The following is a 15083-nucleotide window of genomic DNA, read 5'->3' on the forward strand; positions in this document are numbered from 1 at the left end:
TAGAGAAAAAAGAGACCAAGTAATACTACTAGATCATTTCTCACCTGTAACCTTAGTGGAGCTTCTGCTTCCAGAGGGGAAATGTATTCCTCCTTATATACCAAATAAAAGTCAGTGGATTTATAATCTGCTTTTAATCCTTACCATCTGATTTATGCTACGGTGTGGCTTGATATTTGTAGCTGTATTCTGAGGCTGGCTTTGTCTGTGGTCACGCACACCTGGAAGGATGGGGCTGTCTATCTGCCCTCTTTTACAGAAAAGTGGGCAACCCCTTTTATAACGCAGATGTAGGTCACTTCGAATTCACGGAAGAGCAGAATCTTCTGCAGTCCTGCGTGGTATTATAGCTATCACTGTTTGAGTGTAAAATCACCGACAGTGGACGAGGATGAAGAAATGAAACATTTATTTCTCTGTATTCCAACCTGGATTAAGCAACAACAGCCTTTCCTATTCCAAGTCCCATAGCAGCTAGGGATACTCAACTAGTAAAGCTGAAGGTAAGGCTGAAGGTACATATGAAGATCTTGCCTTCTCAGCCCTTCAGTATCAACATTGCTAAAGAAATGGGAGCATGTGGCTGATATTTATGTAACATAAATCTGACCTCCATCATATGATCCCTGCCCCAATCCTCAGTGCCATTAGGGCAGAGCCCCCTGCTCTCAGAAATTCATTATCTGTGTAATGGTCAATTTGGTACTGCAAGAGCTCATCATGACAGCCTCCATCCATATTCAAGCCCCCAGGAAATTGAAAACACACGTTCACTCTCAAGCACAAAAACAAAGAAGTAATATTGATCCCTTATTCAACACAGCTATCCAAAACAAACAACCACTGATTCCATCTCCTTGAACTCAGTGGGGCTTACTTTTGATTTCCTAGGTTTAACCTGTAAATCCCACTGAGCTTTAACACAAGAGCTTCAGCCAGCTGAAATGCAACCTTTAGTTTTTAATTAGAAATGCAAACAATCTTGCAAAGAAGTGTTAACATTTAAACGGCTAGCTTGGTGTAAAAACCCTTTTAAAGAAAAGGAGTATTCAGTTTCAGTTTTATTATTTTTCTCATTCTCTGACTTCTTCTGTGTTAACCTGTCACATACAGTGGTAAAACTTGAAAGTCTTGTTATCACCTCTTTCACTTGCCAGAACAGGAGCTTGGCACGTTTGCAGATGATATAATCACTCCCACTCTGAAAAGTATCCCAGAGCTGCAGAACCTGAGACTCCCATTCTGCTTCATCACTGCTTACCATCAGCACCAATATGACCCATTTCCAATAAAGAAATAAAGCAAAAGAGAATATGCTTAATATTGCTTATGTCTTGATGGAGAAGATCCATTTTTTGCCAACTCAGTAAAGATTATACTGATTTTTTTTTTTTTTTTGATGGAGGCAAGTTGGGTAGCTAAGCCAACACAATGCATTGCAAAGAATTAAATGGGTGCCAAGTTATGCAACTTGGGTGCCTTCTGAAAATCCTAGCAAGCCAGGACTGATGGCCAGGATACCATGGGGATGTATTACATAAAATGTAGCGACAGCCACTGAGCTAATAGTAGAGCCAACTACAATACTGCAAATTTCTCTGCTCTGACCTAACAGCTAATAGGGGTTGCAGAGCTTGTTTCTAAACCAGCTCACCATGCTGGCTTTTCCTTCCTTCCTTCCTTCCTTCCTTCCTTCCTTCCTTCCTTCCTTCCTTCCTTCCTCTCTCTCTCTTCTTCTTCTTTCTTCTTTCTTTTTTTTGCAGATATTGATCCAGGAAATGTAGCTCTTAACTATGCTTATCTTAATTGGTAATATAGAATTGGTTAGGAGGCCTAGCAAGTATCCTGGTTCTGGGGCAAAACTGACTGCATGAAACACGAATGGGAAAGCAGGGTTTCAGATTTAGAAGGTATAGATCACTGTCCACACGGTCATGGCGAACTGCATTGCCTAAGGCTGCTAGGCTGCAATCTGGAGAACCTCCTTATCGTATTAATGGTTTGATAACAGTAAAGGGGAACTCGGGTCTCCTGTTCTTTTTGTCTCTCCTCTCAGTTGGGTAGTTTTCATTTTCCAAAGCAGTTGAGATGTCTAGAGCAAGAAGGTGGTTTGGAAATGCAGTGACTGAACTAGACCTCTGCTATCTGATACATCCTCTTCTTAATGAAAACCAAAGCCATTTCACAAGACAGGCAGTAGCAAAAAGTTGCAAGGCAGAGTCATGTGGTTCAGGGCTCCAGTCAGGTAGCCAGTCATACTCTCTTTTATGACACTGCATCTCATTCCATCTCCTCCTGTACAATTTTTCATCTAGCTTCCAGGATTTTCTACAGGCACTGTGTATGTTTCATTCCCACTGAGCAGCTTTCAGGGATCCCTTAAAATAAGATTATTTTAACGTTCTTTTGCAGATTTCTCCAAGCCTGCCAAAAGTTTTTCAGTTGTACCTGGACAGGATAGGCGTGACTACCTAAGGATTAGCACCTGGAGAATGCATGCATTGCTATTAGTATTCGGCAGCCTTAAAGAGGATAAAAGAGTCTCCAAAAGTGTTGGACTACATTTTTTTCCATACCTGGTCATTGTGGCTGGGAATGATGGGAATTGCTGTAGCGGAGGCTGGTGTACTAGTTGGTTTATTTTCTTAATGTATAAACCCAAAATCCCCCTTTGCCCTAGAAGTAGCCAATTTACTTAATCTGGACCCGCAGTTTCCTCTGATGAGGGCTGGTATTTGTGATGCTGGAGCCAATCCGATTTCTCCACTCTGTGAAGTGGCACAAAGTATTTCAGGGTAAATTTGCTCTGTTCCCACAACTGACCTTTACTCTGCCTCATTAACGAAGGAGCAAGTGGTGCTTTTCCTGACAGTTTAAGGCAGGACAAGATTAAAAAACAAAACAAGACAGTGATTGGTGGCTGCAAGCATTTTCCCTCCTACCCCTGTTCCCAATCCCACCTGCTAGGCTGGAAAAACAAGGGCCACTTGCGCTCCCTAAGGGCCTCGGGCTGGAGGGAGGCATGTTTTGACTGATGGCCAGACCCATGGGTTTAGCCATCCATCGGAGCCTGTTCCTTGGAGTGAGGGCTCTTTTTCTGCCTCTCCTGCTTTGTCAGGAAGCTCTCACCAGCCTGCCTCTTTCAGGTCCCTCCTCCCTCATTATTCCCTTTCTCTTGCTCTGTCTCTCTCACGCTTTTGCTTGCTTTGGAAACCCCCCAACCTGCTTTGCTTAGTGCCTGATCACTCCTGTGCCTGAGCCAAAATGGCCTTGGAGGGAAGTTGCCAGCAACCCAAGGAGAAGGATGGGCTCGCAGCAGCTAAAAGTAGCCAGTGGGAATTGGGCACCTCCCAGCCCCTGCTGTGTTATCACCACAGTCACTGCTGAAGCACCACAAGTTATTCACTTAGGTCATTTCCTCACTAGTAGTTTATAGTGCCTTCATAGCATCGCCTAGCTATTGAAGTGATATAAAACCTGCCTTCATTAAGTTAATGCAACAATATTTGGATGTCGCTAGAAGATGCTATACAGTGCTAGTACAGGTAGTCCTCGCTTAGCAACCACAATTGGGACTGACAACTCAGTTGCTAAGTGATGCAGTCGTTGAGTGGAAAATCATGTGACCATGACTGGGCTTACGGCCTTACTTCCCTTTCAGTCACTAAGCGAAGCGATGTGGTTGCTAAGTGAAAAATCACATGACTGCAACTTATGATTTTACTTCCGCCTTCCCTATTGTATAGTATTAACTCTGCTTGTCGCAAGTGAAAATGCGTGTCAGTTACAAAGCACGTGAATGGCAATCAGATGACTGCAGGACACTGAGATAGTCATAAATGCAAGGCTTAGTTGCAAAGTTATTTTTTTAGCACCATTGTAATTTTGAACGGTTGCTGCACAAGGCGGTCAGCAAGCGAGGACTACTTGTACAGAAATGAACTTTGTGACATCTGGGTTGGGAAAAGGTGCAAAGCACCAGTTTAATGTGGTATCAGATACCTGGCCTTGACTATGAATTGAGGATGAGAGGACGCTTAGATTGTGAGAAAGTGTCCTTCAAGAATGGTTTATGATGGCTGACTTCCGGTGAGGACATGGTGAACCATACATCCCTGAAGGAGCGGGGACAGCATTATGGCGGAGATTGGTGGCTGGGTGGTGGATCCCTGCTGGTAAAATCTCTCCGGAGGAAGGAGAGATCGGGAGATCACGTACATGTACTCTGTATAGTAACTCCTCATGAGTAGAATGCAGGAACTGAGTTTTTTGCAGTCAACTTGTGAGTCAAGCGGCTGGGAGTTGAGGGATTCTAACTAAGCTCACAGTCATAAGGTAGCCTATATTTCTTAATCTCTTAATTTCTTAAGAAATGAGAAATTAATCACTTTTGGAATTACTTTTTTACTGCTTTGCAGATATTAAGTAACTTTCAAACGGCAAATTTTACAGCATTTACTAGGTGAGTTTCCTTCAATCCTTAGTGAAAGAAGTTTTAAGTATGAGCTTAAGGACTTAGAAAAAAAATTTGGGGGGGGGAATAAACAGCAAAAGAGTGATTAGAGTGTTGATTCTGGAAGGTTATAAATGGACTAAAGGTCCAGATGGATTTGAAATAAGATTTTGAATTAATTATATGAATCCTTCCCATGGGAAACTGCTGTTGTTTTGAATTCTAATATATATATTAGTGTGTGTGTGTGTGTGTGTGTGTATGAATGAATGAATGAATGATAGGATGGGACCTTGAAGGTTGGACACTAGGGGGAACCAGAAGCAACTAAGAATGACAATTAAAGGAGAAGAATACTTAAATTGGACTCGCTAACACAGAATGCAGCAAAATACTTTAACATTGGATGTACTGAAAGATATTTGTGAACAATAGACTCAGAAGTTAATTTTAAGAATGTCTGCCATTATAGATAGACTGTGTGTAAATGATGTTATGGAAGAGGAACAAGTTCTACTGGACATGACTGAAATTGATTTGAATGTGGATTTAAAAATGACAGGCTACAAGAATGCTATGGAAAAAGATGATGCACTGGATATTGATTGATTGATTGATTGACTGATTGGACTTGTCCCCGCCCATCTCCCCATAATGGGGGACTCTGGGTGGCTTACATCAAAATGAAACCATCCGATGTCTTAATAATTAAAAGGGACTTACAAATAACAAACCAGAAGAGTGACTATATTAGATTTACAAAAGAGATCTATAAAAGTTTTGAAGAATTTTGTGAGAAGGGACAAAGAAAAAATGAAAAGAAAACAAGCTCTAGGACACTATTTGAAGGGATTAAAGATTAAGATCGTTAAAAGTAGAAGGAAGGAATATAAAGTGGGTTTATTTGATCAGGATTAAAATAGATATGTTGTTATTTCTAGTAATCTTTAACGGACTTTTGCTGACCAGGACTGAATGACAAGGTTTTAAGGATCTGTTTATAGATAAGAGATGAGATATGGGGTGAAGAGATCATTTGTTGTATTTTAAGAGAAGGTGAAAAGTTGTTAAAATTGTTTATACTTGTTGTGACGAAGGGGTAAGTCACTTCTTTACATATTTCTTCACTTTTTCTTTGCTATATTTTTATTTTTTCTTTCTTTTCTATTATTCTTTCTATATTATTATTTTTCTTTTTTCTGCACTTTCTATTTTTTCTGTTTATTCTTTTATTTTTTGTAGTTTGTATTAGTTTTTATCTGTTTAACTGTAATATTCAATAAAATTATTATTAAAAAAAAACAGAATGGTTAGTGATGCACCTTCCAGCTGCTGTTAAGGGGACTTAAGTGGGGTTGCTTTGCTTGTGGCTCATTGTGGTTACTTCATGATTCAGTATGTTGCGCAAACCAAGCAATTGGGTTAATTCAGTAACATGGTTCAGTTAACCATGAATTCACATTTTGTATGAATATGGCTACTTCATTCAGCGTACAGCTGAATGGTAGAGCAGATGGAGTAGAAATAGATCTGTTCTACACCTTTGTACTGAAGTGCAGAAAATTCCCTTATAGGCTATTACATTTTCCTTTCTGGATGCAAAAATGTGTACACATATATTATGGTATGATACTGTGTGAGTAGTATTGTGTAATGAACTCAAACCGTTGTGTACTTAACTGGAACCATTGTGTATTTAACTCAAATTTTGCTACAATAAGCTCCATTCTTAACTATGGGTCATCTGTAACCTGGGCTTTCTTAACCCGGGGACTACCTGTACACACAGAGTAGTTCTTTCCCCATTATACACTGATGTACTCACCAGCAAATCAAGGTCTTATTGTCCTAGACATGGAAATTTGTTCAGCCTCTGACCCAGAACTGTCACCTTTGCCTTCTCAAGGGTGCAACAGAATTCTTGTTCCCACCATATGGAAGAAGAGTAGGCCAGCAAGGAAGGGCTCTGAGAAAGAAGTTGGGGCTTCATTTATGACCCTCAGCTGAAATGTTGCCTTTAGGAAGGAAGGGGGAAACGAATGAGAGAAACAGAGAAGGGGGCTGCCCCCAGGAGTTTGATCCCAGCGGGGCTTGAGTCTTCCTCTTCGCCTTTGCCCAACCTCAGTCGAAACAGGAGACTGCTTAGAGATGTAATGGCATAGTTCTCCTGGACGATTTTGTGTCCTCGTTTTCTTTGGCGCACAGTCAAAGGCCGAGGAAGAAATCAAGCAAAACTTGGCCAGGCCCATATGTGTGGATGGTTCAGTATTCCACTTCATTCTTTCTCCACTTGGCCTGAGGCCTAGATGCTTTTCAGAGCGTTTCTGACGCTGCCATCGCTTAAACCAGCAACAAACTCTATTAGCTGCTACTGCAAATTGGATTTGTTCAATGCGATTGGATTTCGCCTCCAGCGTGTGTGGCTTAGGCAGGGAGGGGGGGAAATAGAGTGGGAGGGCAATCACGAATAATAGTGAATGTTGCATTTCTCTCCCAAGTCCAAGCAGAACTGTCATCTCTTCCTAAGGGTGGCAGGAAACTACAGATTTAAGGGAGCAGCAGGAGACAACACCTGCCACTTTTTCACTGCAGACTTGTTAGATGGTGGGGACCTCCGCCCCCCCTCTCCTTTTTGCTTTCAGAGCCAAAAGACAACAGCTGCAGGAAATGGGGCCTATTTTGGGAAGGAGCCTCTGTTGTAATAACTGTGAAATGGGAGTACAAATTGAGCTGCATCCCTAGCTTACACGCTAATGTTACAGTTGTGTAGCTGATTATTTACCCTATATCTACATATATGATTGATTCCCAGTCCTACAAGACTGCCAGGTGGAAGTCATGTCTTTTTCTCTAGTGGTTTAAGAAATTGCTCATATTGGCATGGCAATTTCTTTACTCGCTGCTCCTTCCTGTGTGTGCACATGCGCCTTTGAGTCAGCGTTGACTCCTGGCGACTGCCTGGACCAGACCCTGTAGTTTTCTTGGCAAGATTTCAGAAGGGGTTCGCCCTTGCCTCCTTCCCAGGGCTGAGAGAGAGCGACTGGCCCAAGGTCACCCAGCCAGCTTTATGCCTAAGGGAGGACTAGAACTCATGGCCTCCAGCCTGATGCCTTAACCACTTCACCAACTGGCTCTCTCCTTTCTCTCTACTAAGGGTCAAAGCCTGTTCCAAAAGGCAGGGACCAGAATGAACAATGGGTTGGAGTATAGCAGGGTTGTTAAAAAGAAAGCTCAGGTCTACATTTTTGGACCTGGCAACCCGCAGCATGGAAATGGCACATCAAGGCACTTGGTACCTTACAGGTTTGTGGAATGATCATTAAGAGGTTGTACATATGGTAAGCTGTAATGTAATAAACTATAATATATGGCTTACACATAAACCATGTCTTGTTGCACTAACTGTGATTAGTCAAACTGTAGCTGAGCCTTGGGTATGGATTCAGATCAGATTTGCCTAATTGTATATTCTCACTGCTTAGGTTGATTTCAGTCTCACCAGATTTAAATAATTTTTTGATATGTAGGAACAGAGATGTCATTTCTTTTTCTCTGCAAGGAAATTGTCTTGGTGTGAGAGAAGAGGTATAACAGAAGGCATGTAAGGATTAGGTGAAGGAGAGGATAAAAACACGGCAGTTTTAGCTTACTGGTACTGTAATTCTAGTCACTTCCTCTCCTGTCATAATATAGAATTAAAGGAAATCCTTGAAAGAAAGCCTGAATTGAATTGAGGGCTGACAGTGTGGCAGAAGATTAGTGGAGAATCTTAAAAGTCCTGGTGGTTTCACAGATTTTCTTGGGCAGTCATACTGAAGTGTCTTCTTCCAAGATGTTTTGTCTTCTTAGAAAGATTTCCCGGTGGTCTCCTTTCCAAGTACAAACCCAGTCTGACCCTGCTTAACTTTGGGAAACCAGCCATGTTGTGATGGAATGGAATTATGAAGGCCAGACTCAGGGAGAAAAACGTTTTCTTTCATCTCCTGAGGCGCGAGGGAGAGATAAGAGGATGAGACTGGCACCTCCCTGAGGAATTCACAATGTTGTGGCTGGCATTACTTGGGAGCTGGGGTTTCAGTCTGGGAAGATTCTTGCTAGAGGTTGTAGCTAATAAACATTGCTGGACTGAATTTACATGGTCTCTTGGAGTTCCTTGGGCTAGGCCTGACACATGCTCATCAAATAACTGCAGGATGTCTGAATGCATCTTGGCTCTGGCCTAAAGACCGTGAAGGAAGGGGTGGTAGCCACAGGGGCCCCTCAGGCACAAAGGCTTCCAGCCAGGCCTTCAGTCTTTAAAAGAAATGTACACCATAGAGGAACTTAGGCACTGGCCTAGAGCGTCGCAACAGGTGGGGGTGGAGCCACTGGTGAGGAAGGCTCTGGGTAAGTGTGGCAACCTCTCCCCGTAGACCTACCAGCTGGGTGGTGTTCTCCATCCCCATCTTCTTCTTGCTTTCAGGCCAAAAAGACCACAGCCGTAGGTAGGAGTGAGACAGAACACATTTTGCTGCCTTCTAGCAGTCATCCAGATTTTTGCAGGCCAGATCTGACGGCTCTGGTGCTGATGCAACCTGCTGGCCCAACTCTGCCCTACTGCTGCTGCTCCTGCCCAACTACAGGCGACATCTGCAATCCCCGAGAAGGTCTGCTCCCTCGAACGGAGACGCTGGCATTTGAGCTGAAGAGAGTGTCTGAAAGGCTTGCCTTGGGGCCACAGAGCTCTGCTCACGTCCCTAGATCCCGAAGTGGAGGAAGCTAAAGAACCCAGAGAGCTTGCCCACTTTGCTAAGAGCCCAAAGTAAGATTCTGTAGTTAGGGATGGAGTTCCTTGATGTTATTTATGTTTTATTTTAAAAGAGCTGCAACAGGGGTGGAGTCCCGCTGGGGCTGAAGCAGCAGCTCCAGAGGCAGGTTTTGGACAGCCTTTTCACACTGTATTATTTTTCTGATCCAAGTGGCCCTTCCTCATAACTGCCGTTAGCTTTCGACACGAGGAAGGCTTTGTGCCTGGTTTCTGATGCCCAGTGGACAAAGAACAGCTGTGGTGCCTAATTTCCATCAGAAAACAGGGTGGGGTGAACATAGTTTACAGTTTCCCCCAAAGCTGCTCTGATCGAAATGGGAATCTCTCCCCACTGCTATTTTAAGGGAGGAAGAAACAGGAAACGATCTAATTGCAGAGGCCCTTTGTCTGGGCCTGTGGCAACAGACGGCGTTTGCTGAATGGCAGAGGGGCAAGTGATCATGTTCCCCCTGAAAAAAGGAAGAGGAGGAGCGGGAAGGGAGTGGGGGAGAGGGCAGGGTCTTGGGGCGACTTTGAGTAGCCTGTTCGCTGGTCTAGTTCTGGTCTGTATTTGTGTTTCGTGGTTGGAGCCAAACCAAATAACCCACATAGGGAAGACACAATTTTCCCAGAGGTGAAGACAGTTTGAAAGAGAAACATGCAATTACTACTATTATTATATTATTGTTGTTATTATGACTCCCAGTGACTGCACAGTTATGGTCTGCATATCCACCCTCGCATTGCCTCTGTGAAAATGGCCTTACAGGTTTTTCTATTATTAAACCCTTCCCAGAGAGCCTGTGAGACAAGAGTGTGAGACGAAAGGGAGCTAGCTTTGTGTCTGTTAACAGATGCAAAAAGTCTCTCTCCAACCACTTTCATCTCTTTTGGAAACGGCTTAGTACTGTGTGCAAAAATATAGAAATGCACAAGTAGTTTGGATACTTCTACGGTGATACCCATGGCCGAGGATACAAATTATGTTGGACTACAACTAGTGAGGCCCAGACAGATTCTGTGAAAGGGTGGTACATTTGCAGATCCAACTTGCTACTCCTTTTAGAATTGGTGGTGGGTGGTGTCCTCTACAAGGCTTCAACTGGCATGATTAGATCCAAAATCTAGGTACTGGGACTGTCCTGTCTCTGTGGGAATGGTAAAACTGAGCGTGGGAGGCAGGAAATGCCGCATGTCAAAGCCAAGGATATTTGCAAGAAGGGAAGGAAAATACTGAACCGAGAAGTTTGCACAAATGGGACCAGAAGGAATGTGCTTTGTGTCACTTTTTCTCTCCCTCTCTCCCTCCCCTTCTGATTTTTTACAGACAAGTGGCTTGTTAGCCCAATATTTAGGGGCATTTCCTAGTGGTAGAATGGGTCAATGCATACTTTTGATTCTGGCGGATGGGCTGCGGATGTCGGTAGGCGATCTTTGCGGTTGACACTAGCAAACTGCAGAGACAGGGAAGAGCAGCTGCAGAGTTAACTTGGCTTATGCAGAAGCTGAATCGAGAACCCTTAAAAGGCTGACGCATCCTGCCTGGCGAGGGGGCAGAAGATGTGGCTGTGCCAATGACAAGTCCAGCAACTTTCCTTCAACAGGGCAGGGGCTGACTCAGCAGTCTGGGCGATCCTTCTCCCGGTCTTTGGAGTCCGTAGACATGGCAAATAACTAGGGAAGAAGGGATTATTGATGAACAACAGTTCCCTCTCTGCACCTTGCTGAGATTACTGTGGTATGAGGCAATGAGTATTTTTCCTTAAAATGCACTCCCTAAATCCTCACACAGTTGACTCCCAGCCCCTCCTTTCCATATCTGCCAAGCTTTTTCCAGGTTAATTATTGGACTATATTTTTCATTAGTTTTACGCTGGGGGGCTCACAGGTAGTCCTGCACCTACCTTGTACTGGTCACTGGGGCCCCGATTATTCCATAATTTTTGATTTTTCTTCTCCCAGCTGGAAGGAAACAAAATGAAGTTATATACAACGAGTGTGTCATCTGGAATGTGCAACTGAGCTGCTCTTTGCTCTGCTGCTTGTAATGTGCATCAGGACAGCTTTAATCCCCAGCCCGTTTTGTGGAGTTCACTTGCTATAAAGATATCTTGATCAGAAAGACAGTTAGGGGACCTGGACCCACTGACCTACCCACACGTTTGAATTAGTGTTGGTGCTTCAAGCGTTAATAAAAAGGGACTCTAGTGTGGGGAAAGTGGGTGTCATATAGCTAAAAGTGGTGGACTGGGCCCAAGGAGACTAATTATAGTCTTCACTCCGTCACCATCTCATACTGCAATCTACATCACAGAGTTGTGAGGATAAAACGACCCTCTTTGTTCTGTGAGCTGCCTTGAAAAGTGGGGTATAAATGTACTAATACATTTTAAAAAGCGGGGGAGAGAAATCACCATGAGCCCCTGTAGTTCAAACTCTTCCACTCTACCGCTGTATTTCTAAAGGGAAAGAATGAATTAGTTTAGATAAAAACCACAAATATTCTTCTGGCACTTTAAAAATAGTACATTTGAAATCGCCTAGTTTTTACGGACAATGGTCTGCTTCATTAGTTTCATGGATTATTATCCTGAGACAAGAGTTATACTGTACTGTATTGCCCATTCTGACAAAGACTGGGACGTAAACTGGATTTTAGGGGGGAATAATGTAGTTTTTATTGTAAGTTTTTACAAGCTTCCTGCTATTTTAATTCTGTTGGGTTGTTGTTGGTTTTTTTAGGTTTTGAACTAATTGTTTTATAAAAAACAGTTTATATAAGCCATCTCTGAATGATAGGAAATGTGGAATAATAAAATAAGTACATTTTAAAAACCTTGTACAATAATTAGGCCAAAAAAAAAATTATGAAAGTTACACCCGCTGCTGGCACTGTTCATTTTTCTGTAGAGTGAGGTTGTCTGAATGCTCTTCCTGGATAACTTACTCCTCTAGTTTCTACAACTGGTGGTGGCAAATATAAGAAGCAAGATGATAGCTCTCAATGTACCCTTCTCCCTTTGACCCATGCTGACTGAGCATTATGGGAGCTGAATCCATAATGATGAGCCTGAACATTGGATTAAAGATTAATAGGCCCCAAGAATAAACCTTGGGCCTGTGCAATTTTGCACACCTTAACAATTTTTTCCCTCCAGAGTAGCCCTGAGAAACAGGATACAATAACTTTAACTGATAAACCTTTGGTTTATCTCTGAAACTGTATGAAGTTCACTTAACTATGACTTATTCAAGCCACCAAATTTCAAATCATGGATTATGAATCTAGCTGGCTTGCTTGAATAAAATACAATTAACTATGGCCTCTAGGCAAGATGATAAACAGCAGCTAATTGAAAACAGAAGGGGAACTTGAAGAGTCAAACCACAAAATTGGTTTGTGGTAAAAAATATGACCTTGTTTCTGCCGCAATTCACCGAATATGACTGTGTGTGGGTCTGTGTGTGAATGGTGAGTGTGCGCTGGATAAAGTTGTGTCTACATATATGCATTTGCAGCCAGCCTGCCATGTGAAGCCCACAGTCGTAAAAAGGTTGAGCCTGGATAGATCCATGCAGTTTTCTTGGCAAGAATATATGAAATTGGTTTGCCATTGGTTTTTGTTTGTATGTTTGTTTTTGTTTTTGGGATTTTCCAATCTAGGTTACAGCCCTGGGACTTTCTGGTCATTTTCCACCAAGGACTCAGCAGGTCCAACCCTGCTTAGGGTCTTTGAGATCAGCCAAGATTGGCTAGCGGTATTTAATACAGCTATTTTCAGATTAAAGGGCATGAATTTGTCTGCATCCTCATTTGGCGAGGGGACTCTCATGCAAAAGGTCTCAACTCCCAGTCTGCGAAATGGCTGCTGCTGAGACGATTTGCCATTTATAAATGCTGCTTGTTGCACCCTGAGTTTTCCTGGGCTTGCCTGTTAACTCTTCTCAGCATGAGACTGTGTTTAGTTAGGGTCCCCAGTAGATTTTGAGCCAGTTTACTTCATTTCCAAGCCCCAAAGTGCAAACCTCAGGTGTCCCTGAAATCCCCTTGTTCCTCGGAAGGTCTTCCTTCCAAGCCCAGCCATGTTTGCAGGCAGTCAGGTGTGAGGCAAAGGCACTTCATACCCATTCGGAAGTGTGATTTTATCGTTCAGGAGGTGGTGCAGGACTGATTTTTGATATGGAAGCCTGTGATGGGAAAGCAGGGACTGTCAAGCCTCATGATACTGTGTGCACGCCTCAGCATAAGGCTCTTTATTTGGCTGCACATCAGAGCATCTCCCGAGAGTCGTTGTGGATGACATAAGTTCATCCCTGGGTGGGGCCGGAGCCCTGTTCCCCTCCCCTAGCTAACCTTCCCCCCTTTGGATCCCCTTCCTTGACATGCAGAGAGGCCTGAAGCAGTGGCACGAGCTTCTTCCATGCCTTTCAGAGGATGACAAAAGATACACCAGGGAGTTTGGTAGGCAGGCTTATAGTCACATTCTTCATCCCGATGTGAAAGCACCACACATAATAAGTTACTGTATAGATTATTGTAGCAGGAGACCCACGCTGGTCTGGGGTAGCCAAAAATCAGGAGGAGTGTGGTAGCAGCTTTTCAGACTAACAGATGTTATTAAAATGCTCGAAGCTCGTGCATTTTAATAAAGTTTGTTGGTCTGAAAAGCTGCTACCACCCTCCTGAGTTCTGCGTAGGTCATAGCTGTGCAATAAGGTTGCCATATAGGTTAGAGTGGATTGCACAGGGAAGCAAGGAAACTAGAGCAAAGCCAGAGTTAGAACCCAGTTTACCCTAATGGGTGTACAACCTTTAACCTCTTCCCGCAGTTTGTTTTCCTCTTAACCAAGATGCATCGTTTCAAACAAGACACGTAGAGTAACTGAAAAGGCACCCAAGGGTCTCTACTCCGGGTACCTAACTTGCTGTTTCTTTTTGTTAATGGGCGAAGCAGCCCTGCCTCCCTTTCCCACTAGCAATCTCAGGCATGTCAGCGTGTTGGCTGTTTAGCTGCTGACACTGGTTCCTTAGTAAGTAATGCAATGAGCTAACAAGATGATGGTTGTAAGCCACAATCTGCCAAGTCTCGTTACAATCCTTTTCCGTCAACTATACTAACCGTATAAACAATGCGGAGAGAGATTTTATTTATTTTTTGCCCAAAATTGCCTTTTGAGGTGTAAAAGTATTAGAAGTGAACAAGAAAACAATTTGAAAATCATGGTCCTGAGTCACGGGAAAATGGGTAGTTTCTGTAGAGAAGCTTTTGCAATAGGGTTCAAAAGACCCTGGCAATTAACCCACCGCAGACCTACCGAATGCTCAGGGGCAATTTAAAAACTGAGTTTATTGCACAGTAAGCATGATGGGCCACTTTGCAAAATCATCCTTTTTTTGTACAAAATCACTTGAATGCTCTTTATTGAACTCTAATTTTTTTAAAATCATATTTTAGTGAATGCTGAGCTAGTAAGAACGACCTTGCGGCTTCATTTTTATAAATGTTGAAGCCCAACAACATTCTTAACTGCAAATGTCGTTTGTGAGCAATAGCCCATACTTAAATTTTGCAAATAAGTTTATGAAATAGATATTTAACAAAGTAAAATTTGGTTAAAGAATGTTTCTTCTGGATACATTTAAATTCTTAATACTTTCTGTGCAATGCCAGGGATACAATTCCTGATGCTTCCAAAGTTCCCTTAAAGCAGAGCTAATGAAAGTGTTCTGCCTGATAGGTGAAATATTTTATTCAGATCTAAACTTGTTAAAACTGCAGATTTAAATGCAGTTAATAGCCTTTTCATTTTCAGAAGGAATTGTTTTGTGAAGAAAACATTTGG

At 42.8% G+C, this 15083-nt stretch overlaps 1 protein-coding gene across 1 annotated transcript in view; it reads right to left on the minus strand.

Moving 5' to 3' along the window:
• Nucleotides 1-391: 391 nt before the first annotated feature.
• COXFA4L2 (cytochrome c oxidase hypoxia associated subunit FA4L2) overlaps nt 392-15083 on the minus strand; it is a 55020-nt gene continuing 40328 nt past the window's right edge. Inside the window, exons 3-4 of the mRNA XM_025164778.2 lie at nt 11144-11201; nt 392-10913 (exon numbers count right to left, since the gene is read on the minus strand). Of these exons, the coding sequence (XP_025020546.1) occupies nt 10857-10913; nt 11144-11201 (115 nt within the window). The 3' untranslated portion in view covers nt 392-10856. The remainder of the gene's footprint in view (nt 10914-11143; nt 11202-15083) is intronic.

The sequence above is a fragment of the Python bivittatus genome, unplaced genomic scaffold (assembly GCF_059951505.1).
Source record: "Python bivittatus isolate LINGU-HERP-01145 unplaced genomic scaffold, Pbiv_v1 ctg000220_np1212, whole genome shotgun sequence".
Lineage (NCBI taxonomy): Eukaryota > Metazoa > Chordata > Lepidosauria > Squamata > Pythonidae > Python > Python bivittatus.